This window comes from Pezoporus wallicus, unplaced genomic scaffold (genome assembly GCF_028554395.1).
Source record: "Pezoporus wallicus isolate ANWC-B61680 ecotype Strahan unplaced genomic scaffold, APGP_CSIRO_Pwel_v1 contig_229, whole genome shotgun sequence".
NCBI lineage: Eukaryota > Metazoa > Chordata > Aves > Psittaciformes > Psittacidae > Pezoporus > Pezoporus wallicus.
The window spans coordinates 3,145,718-3,166,154 of NW_026638360.1; the positions used below are offsets into that span (position 1 = coordinate 3,145,718).

General features: G+C 46.0%; 1 protein-coding gene across 8 annotated transcripts in view; it reads right to left on the reverse strand.

Moving 5' to 3' along the window:
• Window positions 1-361: 361 nt before the first annotated feature.
• The window catches only part of ILDR2 (immunoglobulin like domain containing receptor 2), a 35,683-nt gene continuing 15,607 nt past the window's right edge, over window positions 362-20,437 (reverse strand). For 3 of the 8 annotated variants that reach the window (XM_057410509.1, XM_057410515.1, XM_057410516.1), the window contains 7 exons: window positions 16,483-16,539; window positions 12,047-12,193; window positions 11,040-11,216; window positions 5,824-5,943; window positions 3,530-3,740; window positions 1,868-2,612; window positions 362-1,122 (listed from right to left, as the gene is read on the reverse strand). In XM_057410509.1, coding sequence (XP_057266492.1) covers window positions 1,883-2,612; window positions 3,530-3,740; window positions 5,824-5,943; window positions 11,040-11,216; window positions 12,047-12,193; window positions 16,483-16,539 — 1,442 coding nt within the window. In that variant the 3' untranslated portion in view covers window positions 362-1,122; window positions 1,868-1,882. The remainder of the gene's footprint in view (window positions 1,123-1,867; window positions 2,613-3,529; window positions 3,741-5,823; window positions 5,944-11,039; window positions 11,217-12,046; window positions 12,194-16,482; window positions 16,540-20,437) is intronic. The other 5 variants (XM_057410511.1, XM_057410510.1, XM_057410514.1 and 2 more) reach the window with 5 other exon arrangements.

Genomic DNA, 20,437 nt, shown 5'->3' on the forward strand with positions numbered 1-20,437 from the left:
AAGCTTGTGTTCATCCACAGTGTTAGTTCTTTTTTCATTGGTGTTACTACTCTTTTCAGTGTCTGGGAACAATGACCAGAAAAGAGTAATACTGGTAGGACAGAATGGAGACAGCTGCCCTCTGAGACTTTCTCCTTTTAGCTTCTCTAAAACAAAAAGGCCCTTTAAAACAAAAGCTTGCTATGCAGAGATGTCTGGTGGTGCTGGAAGCAGAATGCCAGCAAGGCTGGAGCACTACTTATGGTATGGTGGAGTAGATACTCTAGCTTGAAGCTTTACAGGTCATAGCTTGACTGCAAAGAAATGTAACAGTATCAAAACAAAACAAAGTTGGGGGTGGGGGGGAAAACACATCATGCTCTCACAATAAAAGCTACTTTGATCCACTTTCAAAATAATACATCAATCTCACCTGTAACTTTCATCACACAATGAACAGAACTAAATATATTGAACTAACCAGCCCATAATTGTCTCTCTATCTGTTCAGCCCTTGCCAAAGTAACATCTCACCAGTCCTTTTCTATGGTGTCTGGAAGGATGTACATTTTCTTTCACGATATAGACAAGCTGGAGGCGGCCTGCAGCTGTAAGAACAAAGCTTCCTCCCGGCATAGGGATGATACAGAAAAGGCTCCAACTGCAAATATGGAGACAACTTTGATCCAAACAGAGAACTGAGGAGACAGAGAGAGCAAGAGCTAAGCGCAAAGGCTTCTCTCTGCACACAGGACAGGGCAAGAGGCACACAGGCAGCCTCACTTGTAGTTCAGGGCTGCAGGGACAGTGGGGATGTGGCTGCCTTCCAGCACAAAATGGAGCGCACTGGAAAACACGGTGCCAAAGACAGCCCTGGCCTCATATCCCTGGCAGACTCACAGAGCCTCTGAGACCGAGTACTGTTCATCGGAGTCTGTCTCTTGTGAAAGCCTCTACTCCCCTGATGAGACAAACAATAGAAACAGAGTCCATGGCCAATGACTGCACAGGTTCACGGGAGGCTTGTCTTGCTTGCTGCTCTCTCTCTTTTCCATTGCAGTCACCTCATAGTATCCAGCCCATCAACACGACATGTCCACAACAACTTCAAACCACAAGGGACATCCTTGTTGGGAAATCGTTCTGAGAGGAAAAACAGAAGATTAAAGTCAGCAGGAAAGCACCCATGGAACACAAAGAGACAGACGTAGCTTTGACAGAGACACAACAAAAGAGCAACAGCTTTGTCCTCTCACACCCCTTTCCTCTCTCACACATCACTTAAGCTGAGGCCTAACAGCCAAGCTGCTCTGGCGACAAGGTCTCACTCATGGAGCAAACTTTGGGCAGCTCCCCTTCCCCAAAACCCATGAACTCATCAGTCCTCACTAGCATGGGCTATGGCAAGATATCCTGCTGGTATCCTGAGCAAGGAACACCTTCTGCAAGCATGGCCCCTACGTGTGTCCATGGGTATGCACCCACAGGAGTCTGCCATCTCACCCCTTTCAGAAAGATGAGGTCTCTTACACCATGCCTTGCTATTAGCCCTGTCCCAGCCCAAAACAACAGAGGCTCTCAACTCTTCCTTAATAAGGATCAAGGCCAAAGCAATGCCCTGTGATTTCTGCAAACCCCAGGTAAGTCCCCTTCCCTACCATGATTCTCCTGAACACTAGATGAACTCCCACTTCCTTGGATCACCAGGCCTTAGATGCCAAAAACATCCCTTACCTCCCCATACTCAGGCAGTCTGGCTCTCCCCTCCATCATGAAGTCCTGTGTAGGGCTCCTACACCCACAGTGACAGCCCGCTTCCCACAGTGACGCCCCTCAACTGGGATTCCCCACACTCAGACTACAGAACCCCTTGCCCATAAACTCCTGCCTGGTGGCTCCCTGCTCAGCCTATTTGGATCATGAGCACCAGACACGGCCTCACTGTTTTCTTGGGGTCCTTCTTCCTCTTCTTGTCAGAGGCATTGAGGTAGGCCTGCTCCCTGGCCCTATACGAAGGGCCTCGGCTCAGCTCCCTCTCACTGTATGGGGGCAGGGTGTCCTCCTCATCCTCCTGCTCAGGCGATGATGGTGGCTGCTGTGGCTGCTGCTGCGATTTCTCAGCTTTGTAGGTAGAGGGTGGCGACCAGGCATAGTATGTTCCCCCTCCTCTCTGGCTGGGCTGCGAGCTCAGCTTCGAGGGAGTTTCACTATGGTCACCGCTCTCATCGTAGCTCCGAGATTTCCTCTCCAACACACTGCTGAGGTAGGAGTGATCATATTTCTGGCTCCCTCCAGGCGTCCGGCTCACCAGCCTGGGCAGGTGCTTCTCCTCATGGGCCCGTCTCCGGGGTGGGCTGTATGACCAGCCCTGATCTGAGTCTGTCAGCAGCTCCCGGTTCCCTCTGTTGCGCTTGGTGTAGTACTCTTCAACGGAACCATCCTGGTGGGGCATCCCTCCGCTGCGGCCGCCATGCGACTCCGAGCGCTCGAAGCGCCGTGTTTCCTGGCTGTCTGCTCGCCGCATCCTCTGGCTGTAGGACTCTGCAAAGGCTGCCAGCTCGTCCATGGAGACAGCCGGCACTCCCACAGAGAAACTCTTACGGGACAACATCTCAGACTTGGATCTCTGCTGGCTGGAGGAGGGAAGAGATAGTGTTAGAGGGCAGGATTCAGCTGTGCTCATCTCATCAGCTGCCTTCACAGGCAATGGAGAGAAACAGGCGTTCCTGGAGCATGAATCATCTGACCTGTTTTCATCATCTTCTGCAGGGAGAGATGCATCACATCCTCAAAATCCCTGCTTCTCTCTGCTGACTGTCATAGCAGCTTGGTGCGGATAGCTTCGACTGTGCATGTCTAATGTTACCCAAGATTAACCCTAGAGAGCACCTCCTTGTCCTCCAATATGTAGGGCTAGACTTGTTTCTCCTTGGCCGAAAAGCTTGTAGGTGTATGTCCTGCTGCAAAAACCCAAGAGCCCCACTACAGAAGCTCACAGCAGAGTGATTTTGAAGCAGGTTTAAAGAAACCAAACTAGCAAAATAGTCCAGTACTTAGGGAAGGAAATCCCTGATGCTTTGTTCAAGAGACTGGACTTCTGGTATGTGAGGTAAGGATGTGGTATCTCTGCTAGGCATCAGAGTGCCAGTCTTTCAGGCCTGGCATATAGGTCCTGCTGCACCAAAGCACCAGGGTGTGACTCCCAATCAGCGCATCAGCACTAGGAAGTGCTGGAAGGATCAGGTACAAATCTCAAGAAAGCATTTTTGGGAAGGGTGGTTTGGTTTCCTACTGATCTCACTTTTACGTCCCACTGGAATGGGGTTGATACGTAGCTTTGCCCAGCTGGGTAGGCTTCAGCCAGCTTGTGGGAATCAGATTCATTCTGACCTCATCTAGTGACATCTCCAGATTTCATGTTTCTCTCTAACCCTCTGTCCTGCTGAGCAGAACCACAGCAGCAGGAAATTGAGAGGAGCTATCAGTCTATCTGTCCCTTCTCCTTTCTACTTAGCCAGATATAGCTGCTTCCCAACATGGTGCTCCTTACCTGTGCCAGAAAGTGTCCCGCTCATCTCTGTAATCAGAGACAGCCTGTGATCTGGACGTGCTGCCCCCACCCATCACTCCAGCCCAGTATTCAGCATCGCCATCCAGGTCCCCGGCAGGAGGCAGAGGTTTCCTTCGTGACTGATGGTAGGGCTGACGGAAGTTCAGGTCCTCTTCATGCAAAGAGCTGAGTTCAGAGATGGTGTTGTTATCTGTAGGGGATATTACAGAAAAGAGGTAAGATAGGTATTACCTGATAACATGTGCGAGAAGGGAGGGGAGGACAGGACAGGAACGCTGCGGAAAGCCCAGATGCAGCTTTTTCAGAAAGAAGTGAGCTGCCCTCTGTTAGAAAGAAATCAAAATGGAATCCCAGGACCTCCTCCAAACCCTTGACTGTTCCTGCCCAAGATTCCTGTGGCTCAGTTTGGACACAGAGCTGCTGTTAGACCTACAGGTCTTCTAAATTGGTAGCTGGCAGGCAGGTGGGATATTTTAAGATCATCACACATCGCATCAGATGGCTGTGTTGCAGATAACAGTCCAACCTTCATGTATAAATCCCTCCTTAGCCCTGCTTCACTAATACATGAGAGCTGTGCCGCCTCATGAGGTGGGCACTGAGCTTGGTGGAATATCATCAGTGCAGTTGTGCCACCTCTTCCTCTCCTGGTATGAAACAGGCTGGCTCTGGATATGGCCTGACTTGCCCAGCTAAAAGAAAACCAACCCCTTCAAAAAAAGATGAACAAAAAAGTAAGAGACTGTCTGAATCGCTGTCAGTCTGTACCCTGTCAAGCACATTGACATTTGGAAGCCTGACATACCAATCTGGAGAGGTCTTTTTATAGTAGATCTTGTGGGTGGAGAATACAGTGTGTTCAGCAGTGACTGTTTTAGAAGTATATATAATTTGTTAGTTATGCCTAATCTGTACAGAGCTTTGATGTAGTGTCATTCCCTAACACACCTTCATTGATTTGCAGGATCTCACACGTTTTAAATGAGCTGCTACCAGTGCCTAATGTGTGTTAGCTCTGCATGAGTCAGATGCTGCCGGGGGAACTGAGCCCCCAGCCTGTTCCTCCAACGGAACAGCTAGAGGATAACAATCAGCACTGCAAGCCCTCCTCATGCAGACACCTTGTCCTACCACTGCATCTCTGCCTCCTAATGTGGAAAGATCCTCACTTGGGTTTGTATTCTGACATCCATTCAGTGCAGCCTCAGCCATTCTTTAGGGAAATAAAGCTTGCAAAAGGCTATCAGAAGACAGGGAGGAGCTCCACACAGAAGTTCTGAGTTTGTATCATGTCCCTGTTCACCACCCTCCTGCCCTTCACCAGCAGCTGTCCGACTGCCAAGCTGTCATACTGATGTGTGTGCCACCTCTGATCTTATGTTGACCAGTGTCACAAAATCTGATAAACCCCTAGTTTCTCGGATCTTTCTTGTAGTGTCTGCTCCTTCTGAAGGGCAACAGCCACTCCAAACTACCTTTCTGCATCCTCCAAACCACACCGTGGTTATTGCAACCCACGAAAAGATGCTTTTAACAAAATCATCTGTCTCTTATTTTGTCATATTAGGAATTTATAGTCACCACACTGTAAGGGATATAGAAATTGCGAAGACAATATCCCAGCTATTACCTATCACACCACAGGATGTAGAAGGCATTGCAGATGTTGATGATCCAAAAGTTTAATTATCCACGTAGACAATTTTTATGAGAATATTGGTATCTCTCACCTTATTTGTTCTGTGGTGATTGGGTAAGCAGCAAATCTTTAAAATCAGAACATAGAACCATAGAATCATAGAATAGTTAGGGTTGGAAAGGACCTTAAGATCATCTAGTTCCAACCCCCCTGCCATGGGCAGGGACACCTCACACTAAACCATGCCACCCAAGGCTCTATCCAACTTGACCTTGAACACCACCAGGGATGGAGCATTCACAACTTCCCTGGGCAACCCATTCCAGTGCCTCACCACCCTAACAGTAAAGAATTTCTTCCTTATATCCAATCTAAACTTCCCCTGTTTGAGTTTGAACCCGTTACCCCTTGTCCTATCACTACAGTCCCTAATGAATAGTCCATCCCCAGCATCCCCCCTTCAGATACTGGACTTGTAGATGCCTGAAATCTATTCAGGCATCTATTCAACTGCCCCAAGTACCATATCCTGGACATCATATCCTGGCAAAGCCAGTGAACTTTTAATTATGAGTATGCAGACTTTTTCAGGTCAGTGAGAAAAACAAATAATCAAACCATGCTTGTTCCTCACATCGTTCCCGCATTGTTCTCCTAGCTGGGTCAAACTGAGCCAGTTCTTTCTCCACATAGTAAAGCACCTTCATGGAGTCCCTTTCCTTGTCAGCCTGGATCCTGTACCCTTTGCACACTGCTAGAGAATAAAGAAAAGCATTAGTGGAAAACACATTTAAGTCCAAGGAGACTTTCTGACAATATTGCTTCTACAGTTGAGCTAATGCCTGCAGGCAGGTAGGCTGAGTCTTCCAAAACAGACTGAGTCAGTCTTTGCTTCAGAAGAAATCTGTCTGTAACGTGGGATGTGTAGCTGTGAGCAGCTGCATCATTTATAAAGTTTGCAGTAACAGCAAAAATGATTTGGAAATGCCCAATCTGTACAACCAAATGCATCAAGTGGTGTCACTGCCACAGCGTGATTCCAGCCCCCACAGAGGATGGCAGAAAGAAAAGCACTCACTTCCCCTTCCTCAGCACTCCAGAAAGGATTCGTCATAGTATGGGAGAAGCAGTTTCAGAAGATGAGGCTTCCTCTATGCAGTAGGGGCTATAAGCTCTCAGTCTGCTGGGGAAGCAGGTGGCTGAGCATTTGGGAGCTGTCACTAGGCAGACCACTCCTCCCATCCCCATGAATTCTGCTCACGCAGGTTGAAGTGCATGTGGTAGGAGAAGCTCCAGAGAATACAGAAGGAAACACAGGAAGTCCCACAAAGTACATCACAGTGCTTTGAGATGCTTACCGAACCTAATGATGGGGCCAACCAGACCACTGGGTAACTGAAGCTGCCTACTCTGGTGTTCTTTACATGCTTGATTTTATAGAAAAGGTATGTTTTACACATACATTAAGTACTTGACCCCTGATATTACTCCATTTGCAGGGAAGTCTGGGCAGCTCTTTTGATTTTCCCAGATTCCCGAGTGTAGAAAAGAAGCTCCTACACACCTGGAGCCACAGCAGCTCACTCTTACTCCAGCAGACTGGCTCCATGCACACTTTGACTGCTAATCCTATGAAAAGCCTGACTATCTCAAGGCAGGTCTATAGTCAGCAAGCACAGAACCCCACCTATCAGGATTTTGAAGAAAATAAGGCTTTTATAGCAGATTATTTAAGAAAAATCTCAGCCTGAGGCAATTTCAAGACTGACAGAAACAAGGGTCTAAGTACAAACCAGTACTACAAGCCTCAAATTCAGCCTCATTAAAAAACTGAGGACAATCCACTTAGCACTACAAAATGGAGCCCGTCTGCCTTGCATAGGGTTATAATGTTCCCTTGTGTGAATACTGCAGTGTCGTACGAGTCCTTCTCTTGTGCCACGATTTAAATACTTGGATGGTGGTTTTGAACCAACCTGGTTTTTCTGTTTTATCCCACACTCCAATACTTTAAGCTACTAACATATGGGTTTGATGGTACATTGCATAGTATGCACTGTGTGGGCTGAACAAGGACTTGGCAGAGGTATTTTTAGGCACCTTCTGTACGAAACTGCTGTGCATGTGTCTGTGTGCTATTAAATAACCATGCCCTGCTTCAGAAATGGCTGTGCCATGAAATGGATGGAATGATTCCTGCAATAATCCCACAAATTGCTTCAGGAGGAAATTGCATTACCGTGGACTGTGATTGTGCACATGTAAGGTAAGTAACTACATCATGAAATATTACCTTGTCTATGTGTATTTGGGAAAGGTATTAGATGTTAAAACATAATATGGGACTATTGGGGTCCTGCTTTCAACGTGTCTCAAGGCAGCTTAGCTGACAGCAGTCTGAGTTTTGCTATGTTTTATTATCCCCACAAATGTGTGCACAATTACTGCAAATGCACGCAGTGATTTACAGAACACGAGGAACCGTGCCTCTGCCTTCCAAAGTGGAAGGCCATCATGTCTCTTGGGAGTGAGGCTGCTGCTATGAAGAGGGGCTGGGCTGACTAGCCTCAGAAGTGATGACTCCGGCTGCACTGTGCAAGCAATTGCACATCACCGTCACTGCTGACCTGTCTGGTACCTTGCTAGGAAGGGAATCTCCCAATATCCTTTCTTCTAATGTGTCTACTAGGAGCTCACCTAGGCTGCCACCTCATTTATACCCACGGGTACAAACAAGCATCAGCTGGAAATTACTCTGACCTACTAACAACCTTTTGGGAACTTGAACAGGCAACTTCCAAACTCTGTCTCCCCAGAGACACTACTCATGCTGAGGCTGTGCCAGATATCTACTGGGGCAGCATCTATAGCTCCTGGAACTGATGGAGACTTCTCTGATTAGCTAGGTTTCATGCTGGCTTCATGCTTGACTTGCTATTGCAGCTGTGTATCAAGGGCAAGTAAATTTATTGGTTAATTCTTTAAGTATCTAGTAATTAACTGAATTTAAATCTGCAAAGATGACCATGAACAGCTCATAAAAAGTATTTCTATGACAGATGAAGGATATTTTGTGTCCACGTTTATTTATTACTTTTCGCAACTGAATGTTCAACTTCCCAAATCTCTTTATTACTTCTTTATGTGAGAACCAAAGATATTATTGCTTCCTCCTAACCTCTTTCTTCACCTGTAAATTGTCAGAACCCTTTAATAAGGTCTGAATATTTTTAGGCCCATCTTAATTATAAGGGAATAAAGATGCAGAGATATTAACCACTTGTCCAGAACTATTCACTGAATTCAAAGGGAATGGAACATTTTTCCCTGTTAGACCATATTTTCTTCTCTTGAACACTTCATAAATTTCTAATGTTTAATTTGTGTTTAACTAGACACTTTCTTTATTCTTCTGTCGGTGGAACCAAGTCAGCCAAAATTGTGAGCTGCTTCCCTCCCCAGAAAGGACAGCATTGCTATTTTTTTCAGACAAGTGTGATTAGGAAATAAATGATGTCTCATCCTTATACACTTTCCATATGAAAGGTCTGGAGGCCACCTCTTGGATCAAAAGCTTCCCTGTGTGCATGTTTTAAGGAATCTACACAAGAGTCTTCAGGTAACTACTGCATTTAAAATAGACAGAGCATACATCCTAGCATATGTGTTTCCAACACTCTTCTAAAGAAATGTGAAAGTTTTTGGTTCTTTTTATCCTGTTCAGCCCTAAATTTAGGATGGAGTTCCTAGGCTTCACTGTAGCTTTGTCACATGGGTTTTATGTAACCCTAGACAAATCTTCTAAATATCCTCATGCCTATGTTTGCTCACTATATCACCTCAAAGGGGTCATTTGTAAGCACAGAAACTATCTAGGGCAAAAGGCTGTCCTTTGTAGCCTGGCAGCCAGCACTGGAGAATCATCCAGTCTCTGTCCTCCAGCACTTCTGACCCCCTTTTTTTAAATAAACTTGACAGAAAGGTTGAAGTGTCAAAAGATGCCAGATTTCAGATCAGACCTACACTGGCTGTGTGGGGGACACAGAAACCATAATCTCTTCCTGAGAAAAGGCCTTTATTATAAACCAAATCATTACCTGTTTTGTTTAGCTTCCTGTCTGGCCAACTAGCAAATAAATAGCTTGGAAAAGCCACATAAAGCTTTCTCTCCTACAGCCTGTAATTAGGGGATATTCTGGCGTTGTAAACGACTTTAAGAAGCATATCACCCTTCCTTAGCTCCACAGCTCAAGGAACACCTTAAAACAATAGGTGCATGATCCAGAAGGGCTTGTTCATAATATTGCAAAAACTATTAATTAAAAATAAAAAGCTGAAGAATATCTGATGTCTTGCTTTATATAGATAAAGCTTTATAATACTGGTTTTCTTTGCAATACATAGTATTTCCTGTCAGGTCCTGAGCTGAGTGATAAAGCCCAGCCAGCTGATGTGGACTATATAATAAATGCATCTACCTGCTTAATGGGAACGGGATGCGGAAAGCCATTCCATTTGGTTACCAAACACATCCAGTTTCTTATTCTGCATTTGTGCTCTGCTAGTAATGTACAGCACACACAAGACTCGGGCTGTGATCCAACTTAAAAAATCCCTGGAGTTCCATGGCCAACCCCACACTCTACATGCAGTGACATTTTTCACAGGCAAAAAAAAAAAAACAAAACCCCGGGCTGTCATTTACCATCTTCTGACAAAGGTTTCTGAGTTAGATATGCTGTGCTTTGTATCAGTGATTGACTTATTTCCTATTTCTAAATGCTCCATTCCACAGCTCTGTTTTGATTTCGGGGGGGGGGGGGGGAAAGTATGACTGTTAGAGGAAAATACTATTTGCAATTCCAGGAGGTTCATATACTGTATATATAATACATAGGGTTGTTCCAAAAGCTTAATTATTTGATTATGCTACTTGATTTTGTCTTTTCAGAAGTGTCTTATCACACTGTCATGAGAAAATTTAACAAACTACAATTACTGGAGTGCTTTGAAACCAAGCATGTGGCTGGATGAATGGCAAACATACTGTGTCAGTATGGTGACTGCATTGGTGAGAGTCACTTTCTGCTGCAGCAAGTTTGAATTTAGACAGCCACTCTGATCCTGAAATGCTAGCGTTAAGGAACTAGCATGGGGCTAAACAGCTACCCTCGTTTTCCTTGATGAGAAGTGACCCTCACCGAGAGAGTCATCATACTTACACTCTATGTCTGACATTGATCCACAACTCCTTTCTAGTTAGAAGCCTTTTATCACTCATATTTTCTAAATACAAAGGCTGAACAAAAAGTGACCTACTGACTTCTGTAAAACAGGGGAGGGGATCCAGTGCAAATATTCTTAGGCAGAAACACTGAGGGATTACATCCCTGTGCCCAAAATGCCATGGGGACAGTAAAACACACTGCAGCAAGATCTGCTGCCAGAGGGTAAGCAGAGTAGGAAGAACAGCATACCAAAAGAAAGCAGCCTGCAAAGGATCATCTCTAAGGAAAAAACAGCCACTGCCTCTGCTCCCCTGAAATTGTTTCTGTCCTCCACAAGTAAAGTTTGCAGTAGTAATGAGAGGGGTTCCAGTCACGAACTTGAGCCTCCCATTCCCTGCTGAGCTAATTAGGCACCCACAAACTGACACTGTGCTGATGGCACTAGAAAAGTTGGACCATGTGGCCCTAAGAGATGCAGATGTCATTATGACAGCCAGGATTAAAATGCAGTTTCTCCATGTTTCTCCTGTTTACACTGCTCTATCAATGACAATCATTCCTCCTTTTCCCAGCCCCACTCCCAGTAAGAAGACTGAATGTTGTGCCTTGTACTGCAAATTACCATTTTGGCTTCCTCCACTGGCGTCACCTGGGGCTAAGGGAGGAGGGTGTGACTTATCCATCAGCACAGCAGGAGACGGGACACCAGTCACAGGAACACTGGGGATGTAGTATGCACCTGGCATGGAAGAGACTGGAGGAGGGTACCCAGCTTTTGCTGCTTTGCCTGCTACATACACTGAAAAAGAAAAAGAAGAGTAGTCAGCACCACACTGGCCTACCACAGACCCACACAGCATATGGCTGAAACCTGCACATCACCAACACTGGTGACAGCCCAGCAGGAGACAACTGGACTACCACAGACCCACACAGCATATGGCTGAAACCTGCACATCACCAACACTGGTGACAGCCCAGCAGGAGACAACTGGACACATGAAACAACAAGGACCAATCTGAACCTCTCTAAGCCTCAAAAGGCACTGAGGGAAGTTTAAAAAATGCACACAGCAGGTTAGATGAGCCCTGCAAGATGCCCAGCAATTGAAAAAAGTTCAGGGTGTTAGAGCTGGCATGACCACTGCCATGATTTAGTGGCAGTTCAGCTTTAAAAACGACCGACGACTCAAACAACAGGGATGAGGCTCATGAAACTTGACAGATTTGCCTGAGCCTGACCAGAAACCTTGCTGGGTCATTTGGATTTTGCACTCTTGTAGAGGGCAGCTGCTTTGCATTGCTGTGAAGAAACCTCCCAGGATACTTCTGGCTCTGACCTGCAACATTCACTGACATGACAACAACTCTGGAAGGGGAGCATGACACTTTGGAGAAACAGGCACAGCTGGCAAGGCAGAGAGGGCTTGGGGAATTACACTCATAATTAACTTTGAGCGCTTAACAATTAAGCAATAGGTCAGATGCTTCTCTCCCTAAGAACTAGTTCTTTAGTCAAGCAAAGTGCTCAGGGCAAAGGAAGTAATATTAAGCAGATTCTCCTGTTCTGCCAGGGAGCAGAAGTAGCACAGGAGAATTTTTGCACTAGGCTTGGACAGGGTCACTCACAGGCCCGGGGACAGCAGCAGGACTCGGGACAGCAGGGGCAGCGGACATAACAGCAGCAGCTGTGTGGGCAGCACTGGCACCAGCAGATTCCCACCAGGAGGAAGAACAGGAATGCCCCCAGGATCACCAGGCCCACAAAGACCCACTCTGGAAAATAAGGGGAGAAACAGAGATACTTACAGAGTTGCACATTGCTGTGAGAGGGAACGTCAGCAACATCCTGGCACGGAAGAGCATAGGTGCAAAACAGATAGGTGAATAACAGAAGCTGACTCCCTGTGGGTCTAGGACTACATCCTCCTCTGTGTCAAAGCAGAAATGGCACACTATAGTGAGAAATGGAGCTACAGAATGGTCCTTTGCAAGGTCTCTGGCTGGCTGGGAGGTAGGAGCTCTGCTCTTCCGCAGCAGAGAAACCCTTCACCCCACAGCAGACCTGTACAAATGCTGCAGGATATGCTCCATTACTAAAACACTACAAACACTAATGAACAAGATCCGTTAGTGTTTGGATCTCGTCAAAGCCTCATTCTTTCTTGCCATGTTCATGCCCTGCTTGTGTGTTTGTTCCTTACCCACATCCTAGTTTTAAGGACAAACGCTGGTGCAAAGCATGCTATAAATAGGCCAGTAAATGAGCCACGCCTGCCCCTTCGCAACTAGGCTCACGCAGGCAATTATTCTTTTCAATGTGCCAAACGAACATCCTATTCAGGTGCTGCAGCCAGCCAGCAAACCTAACAACCATGCTGAAGCCTCAGATGTTATCTGCCAGGCCCCAAAAGGGAGCAGCTGAAAAACATTCAACGAGTGAAACTACAGAAGAGCCGGTCCACAAAAAACAGGATGGGGTTGAATAGGAAGGGGCAGCAGTTGTAGTGGGAGCAGATGAGGCTGCTGGGGCAGCTCCCAGCCCTGCACATGGCTGTCCGCCACACTTGGCAGGAGATGGCATGCACAGAGCTGTGCCTACTGCCATGTGGGAACTCTATGGATTAGGAAAGTGGTTGGTGAACACATCCTAGCAAAGGAACTTCAAGACTTGGAACATACAGGAGGCCTGGAGTTGGTTTAAGCTCACTAGAGAGATGCACAAACCTATCTAGAAGTCAGAGGGCTGGTAGTGAAAACTCCAGGTGTACCCAGGGTAGAAACCAACCATGGAAAGATGGTGAGAAAACAAAGAAAGAAGTAGTGGGGCTGCCTTGAACTGGGGTAGGGCTTATCCCCATACCCACCCCAGTGGGAAGAAAGCAGCACACCACTGATACCAAACAGACGTCTAGCATTCCCTAAGGGGTCTCCTGGTACATTATCGTTAGCTGAAGAGCTATTGATACAAGGATTACAATGTGAGTACAGAATCACGCTGGAAGAACAGTGCACCTCTCACCTGCGTCGCTAAGCTGAAAAGCCAAGCAAAAATGTTTCACTTGGAACAATCAAACCAGATTCCTTTTCTAGGTCTTAGTAAAATGCAAAAATAAGAACGTGTCAATTTTGATTAATCCACAGCATTCTGTTTGAATGAAAGTAAAATTCTTTGCTTTGTTGGAGTTTTCCTTAACTCTTTTACAAACAACTCCCCTTTTTAAATGTCACTTTAAATCTAGAACTTAAAATTCCCTTTAAAAAATGACAGTGAGAGATCTGGCATTCACAAATCAAAATACTTCAGAAATGTCAAGTGAAATGTTTTATATTTTTTTAATATTTTATTTCTTTTTTGGCTGAAACAGATGAATTTCATTTAAACTTACAGATAATTTTGGACCTTGTGGAGTAACTTTTTGGGGTGAAATTACTAAATACTGAGAAAAGTTCAGCTAATGAATAAGGAAATGGCTGGAAGGAAGCATTCATGAATGGAAAAGTAAAAGCTGAGAGGAGATTACTTATACAGTTCCTCCAGTGATGGTTCTAGGTACTATCTTAATATCTTCATGAATGACTTTGACACAGAAAATAAGAATGTATCAATGTATCTTGAGGGTAAGTGGTAGCGAAGCATTGTCATTAGAGATGAAGATTGGGATATGTTAGAGAGATAGCTGTCCTTAGGCCTACAATAAGAAACATGAAATGCAGCAATATATTGAATCTGAAGTTATACAGCAATACTTTCAAGGTCACACGTTCAAAGATTAAGAACAATTTGTGTTCCAAACAGGGGTTTGTTAGTTGGAAACAATAAAAACCAAGAGAAATTACCCAATGTCTGTCACAGAACAGTTGTAACCACTTAGGCAATACAGCCACAGAAACAGCAAATGTACTCCTACACCCAACAGAAGAGGATTTCCAGGAGCATTAAGGAAATACTAATGCCTTCATACAAGGCCTCCGTGTAACTTCATCTGAAGTTACTGATGTTATTATACAGCTCTTTGGACAAGAAAAGATGAATTCAGGCTGGAGCTGATGCAAAGCAGGGATTTGAGAGGATGAAGTGACTTGATAGCCTGCCTTGCAGCAGGAGAGCTGAAGCTTGCTGTGTTAGTCTGTTAAAAAGAGGGCTGAGAGCAGATGTAGCTGATGCCTGTTAATATGCTTGGAGGATGAACACCAGGAAGAAAACCAGGTATTAAAGGTCTTACATAAATGGGCATAAACAGGCTACAAGTAACGCAGGTGGAAGCTACAAGAAGCACATCAAAACAAGTGATCCAATGCCAAATCCAAAGTACCCTTAAAGTTGCTAAGCTTATGGAAAGGATAAATTTAATGACACTCAGGATAGTAATCAAGATAGCGAGCCATATTATTCTGTACTGCACTTCCTAATATACACCAATCTGAGCAGGGCAACAGTACAGTGGCTTTTTCTTTTGTCATGTTCTCATCTTGTTCTCTACAACCATCACTGATACAAGGAAGGTGGTGAAATAGTATCGCATGACAGAAGTGGCCAGCCGCAGCTATGCAATGAAGCTCAGACATCTGTTAGTGAACAGTTCACAACCACTCCATAAAGGATGAAAGCCTGGCAAAGGAAAAAACACAAACAGCAAGTCCATTGTAAGTGTAACTGTGATCTCTCTGAAAACAGTCTAGGAGTACAAAAGGTCAGGATAGTACGTACACTGTGCATTGCAAGATGCTTGCTCAGCACTGCAGTGGATGTTTGAAATCAAGTGTCCCACTCATAAGGACCTATGAATCAGGAAGGATTTCGCTTCACAGGAGATTAGATCATTGGCTTCTCTGGCGAAGTTAAGAAAACAGCAAAAGAGCCTGCCGGCTCCTTCTTCATGCACAAAACTGAGATCCGACCAGCCCCAGAAACAACTGTGTAACCTTGAGATTCAGATGATGATCAAGCTGAAATGCTAAGTGTCCTTGCTGTTTTGCTGCTGCCTTTTCCACTTTCTTGTTGTCTATACCCATGCAGTGAGAGTACCAGAAAGCTACCTGGCCAATAGCATGAATTTCATACCCATTCAATAAAATTGTAAATAGTGGAGGAAAAAAAAATGTATTAGGCAACAGATAATCAACTTCTGCCTATGCTGGAAATACCAATCCCTCTCCTGCCATGCTGAAACTCCAGGGAGCTTTGGGTTATACTGGAGGTGGGTGAGCATCTGCTTTCTCTCCATTTGCATCTAGGGGCAGACTTCAAAATAGCTTCACACATTTATATGGAGTTGCATTTTTACACAAACCCATGAAAGCAGCACTCTCTGGGCACTGTCAGGGGATGATCTGATGACTCAAGGGCTAAACGTTCTCACAGCTTTTCCCCTTCAAGGAGATTATTTCCCTTTTAAGCAAAATCACTGTTTCCTCTGCAAAAAGTACCAGAACTGGTGGCCCTCATTAGTTTGGCTAGCAAGGGATTTATCATGACCACAGAGCTTTCATGGGTGGTCCAACCACTTAGTATTACCTAGATGATGCTCTGGCCATGCAGCACAAGAGGGGCTATGCCACTGATGGGTTGTTCTATTTCTACACCTCCTGTGCCACCATCTGTGGTGATGGCTGTAACAGTGCCTGTAGGATAGGGTCTGGGGAGCAGAAGGTACCACTGCACAGGAGCAGCTCACGTACAAAACCATACAGGCACACAAGGCTGCCAAGACCTTGCAGACTGGTGCAGCATTACCCTTGTGCTAGCAGGGGAGAGCAGAGAGCTTGATATAAAACCTCTCCTCAACTGTCCTGGCATTTCTGCTCTCACACTGATCCTGGCATGACACCAGCCATCTCTGTATGTTGGATCCCAGCATGGGCATTCCTCCCCCAAGTGCCAGCATCAGCTCCCTCAGATCTAAACCCAACACATTTTCCCAGTAAGCTATAAGTTTTTATCTTTTTCTCCCCAGATAAAACACAAATAAGAGTGAAATGTACACCACATAAAGATGCTGCAGAGGGATAAACAGACAAGATGACAGAGGACTGGGTGACTGAAGGGTGAAATGATTGAATACCTGGCATAATCTCCACAGCAAAACTGGGCAAGAGATCAGCAAGCAGCCCTGTCCTGCCTAGAAAAGACAGAAGGAGGAGAACAAGGAGATAGGTTACCACAAGAAATACACTCCCCAGCCCCTGTCTTAGCCTCCAGTTCCCTTCCTCATCATCCCACTTGCACTTTGTTAAGTGTGCATCCTATCAATCACAGATGTCATCCCGCTTGATGCCTGGTTTCTGCCATTTCTGTGTCCTTGCATTTTATCTTTATCAGCAGAGCTGGGGGAAAAGAATCTTAAACAGAGCTTCTCCGATCTAGGCACAAAATGACAAGAAGAGGTCGGTCTCCTTAGCCCGACTGCATGGTAACATCTTTCTGGAGTTATGTTCTACACATGCAAAAAGCTCCTGGAAATGCACAACAGCCCTCAAACCAAAGGCTTTAGTTTACATTTAAAATGAACTGATGCAGTTTGGGTGGGTGTGAAACATCTTTAACCCAAGGCTCTTGACAACTCAGCCACATGCATACAACACCTGTGGGTGGTGCTCTCCATGTAGGGCTCTGCAACTGCAGAAACACCTCCAGGAAAGGGGTCTTGAAGCACGAATGTGAGTATGTGCTACTGATTTCAAGATGCACAAGCAACCTAGTGAAATTGTGTGATATAAGGTTAACTCTCAAGCTGTCCTGGGTTCAGCAGTTATTTTTCCCCTTCCTAGTAGCTGGTGCCATGCTGTGTTTAGGCTTTACTGCTGCATGGCGCCGAATTACTGGCTTGGCTTAAACCACGCCACAAGCGAAGCAAACCAACTAGGGAAGGATCCATGTAGAAATTTGTGGAATTGCTTTGCAAAATGAGAAAAAAAAAAATTAATTTATAACTGAATACAAACAAAGTGCAAGCACAAAGGCAGCTTGGTGCCTGTTTCTTTTGGCACTGTATGTCTGGGATATTTCTAACATACAGCAAATGTCCTGCACAGTGTTCAGGTGTGTATCAGCAGAACAACCCTATGTGCATATATAGCACATATAGCATCAGGATCATGCTAAGTTTTTATAAAGCTATGCAAAAGGTAGGAGAACTGCACTTTTAAGAGAGACATACATTGTGGATATAACAGAAGCAGCTATGGGTAAGCCAGTGCAAAAGTGGTCAAGTGCTACCTTCCTCCAGGTCCTGCACTAAGCAGCACTCAGACACAATGATGAACTGGATCCCAAGCTCCTTGGCATATAGTCTGTCCTTGAAGCACACTATAATCAAATTCCTGCTGTCCTTTTTTAACTCAGTGCTTCAGCAGAGCTTCTGTAGAGATCAAAAATCCACAAGGATGTCCACTGGAACCATAATAAACATGCTCTGAATGCAGGGAGTGCTCTGCAACTGCTTGCAACTCATCGAATCTGTCCAGTTCTCACAGTAACACCATCATGATAAGGTGTTCCCGAAGCCTTACCAAAAGATACAATGGTGATCCTTGAGATAATTGTTCCTCATTTACTACTTTGAAGGAGGACTCTTGCCATCAGTCTACTACAACATTTTTATCTACATATATGAAGAGTTTCATGACATTCTTTGCAGTCCATTTTCTGGAAACATCAAGTGTCCAAACTGCTCATAACCAGCTTGGGAAAATGCTTACATATGCTTCCTGCCCTCGAGATACAGGCATGTACACACGTGGCTTAAGTCTCAGGTGCCACAAGCGGGCTCCAAACACATGCACCAAATGTATGCCTTGCGTCACAAAATCCTAGATTTAAATTATATTACATGCATACATTAAATATATTCCTTACTTTCCAAGCATGCACAAACAGGCAATTCTTCATAGGCCTCTGTGTACATGTAAACAGTGTACACACGAACCACACTCATGCAGACACAAAGCACATAGCTTGACTCCAACCTGTTATTATCTCCAGACAAACTCACATGCAGCTCTCTCCTGAAGGCAGATGCCAGTGGATAAATAGCTAGAGGTACATCGCTAATTTGGGGCTGGGATTTGTGGTACGGAAGGTAAGGGAGTGACACCTATAAAGAGCAGAAGCCCTAGCTCATGAGTCCAATTAAGTGCCTGCTTTATTCTGAACTTACCCGGAAAGCTTTAATCCTTGCTAGTGCTGGATCTTAGGAACCCCATGTTCAAGGGTGAAGAAGCATCCCTCAAAAGTAACAGTGCTTGAGAACTTGGTAACTCATTACAAAGACATCCAAAGTAGCTCCTCTGTGGTACCCTAGAGCAGCCAAGTATTTCCCAGCTTGTGCAGCCTCACTCAGCTCTGCTGTGCATCTGCTTGGGGAATTTGCTCCCCCTGCCCCATCAGAGGTGCTCACACAACACTGGGGGGCCCAGATCCACTTGCAGGGGATGCACAAAGCCCAGAAGGGCCTTTGGCAAGAATAAACCCCACCATGGCTCAGCCTGTACTCTGACACCTTGACTAGCCCAGCCAACAGCCAGCAAGCACAAAGCCTGCCCCTGCACTGGCAAGCCCCCAGCAGCTTTCAACACACCCCAGCTCTCCCCCTCCCCATCCTGGCCCCAATTAATTCACTAACCTTCCCCACACCCTTAGCGGGTAAAGCCAAGACAGGCTGCACACGCTCTGCCATGGCTACCCTGTGGTTGTCACAGCAACAGAAGGCTTCCCAACGGTGACACTCATTGAAAGCGCCTTCCCTGCCACTGCTGTTGCCAGCAACAAGTGGAGCAAAAGCACCCAGTCTGCCCACAGCAGGGGCAGGGCAGCTCTGGGGGAGATAAGAATTGCTGCTGCCCTGTGCAAGCCCGTCCTGGGCATGGCACACCCCAAAGCCAGGCAGTAGCCAGTGGAGTGGAGCAGAGCATGGCACCATGGTGGGTCACACAGTGCCTGAAGCTGTGGCAGAGGGCAGGGTTTCAGTGAGCAAGGCCACCTCCTGGAGCCATGGCTGAAATGCCAGCAAGTGCCCACAGCCAGCGTCCTACCAGTGGCTCTCCATACTCAGGCTGCTCTCTGCATGGGCATTAAGCTCACCAGACTTTTCTTTTGGTTGTTTTATTTTCTCTTAAGGAAACTTTTTAAGGTGAAGGGCTGAGGCTAGACAGCATTTGGTGGGAGAAAACAAGTTAGGAAAATGTCATGCCAAGAGACCACCTCACCACACCACCTCAGCACAGCAGCCCTGCCCACCTGAGAAAGACGACTGCAGGCACCCCAAGACATGGCTGGGCATAGGCTGCAGCTCTGTGCTCCCACCTGCAAGGGCTACATTTCCTCTGCGAGAGCTGTCACACCCCCCAGGAGAAAGACAGAATAGACAATGGCTCCATTTACCAGAGCTGTCCTGGGCAGCTCTGTTAGCACTACAGGCTTTTCCTCATTCCATTATGGATCTGGGACATGTTCCCATTTCTATTCCTACCATGCCGCTCTGGGGCTTTACCCATTCACAGTGGCCTCTCACTGGGCACCCAAAGCACACCCCAGGCCCTGGCCAGCCTTGAAGTTCAAGGGAGACTGCAAGCCCTCAGTCTGCCCTGGCAGAGAGCAGCAGCAGAGGGCTGGAAGAGGAATGGGAAAGGAAAAGCTATGGGGGTGCAGAGCACCGTCAGGTGGTGCAGGGATACAGAACAGGCAGCTGAGGACAGGAATTAATACGCAGGAGGTGGGCGGGTGAGAGAGTGAGAAGCACATAGCAGCAGATGAAGGGAGGACCTGGAGTCAAGCAGAAATTAGCAAAAAGTCTGCAAAGAAGAGACAGAAAAATAATCAGGGTAAGTAAGTGGTGCAGCTGAAAAAAAAAATGATGGCATGAATAAAGGTGGCACAGGTGCAGTCAGGAACACAGCAACTGGGCAAATACAGGAACATGGTGAACACTGGCAATTGCATAAATGGGATAAATACTGGGTCGATATGGGAGTAACTGCTGAATTGGGTTCTCTACCCAGGGCTGCCTCCACAGCTCCTAC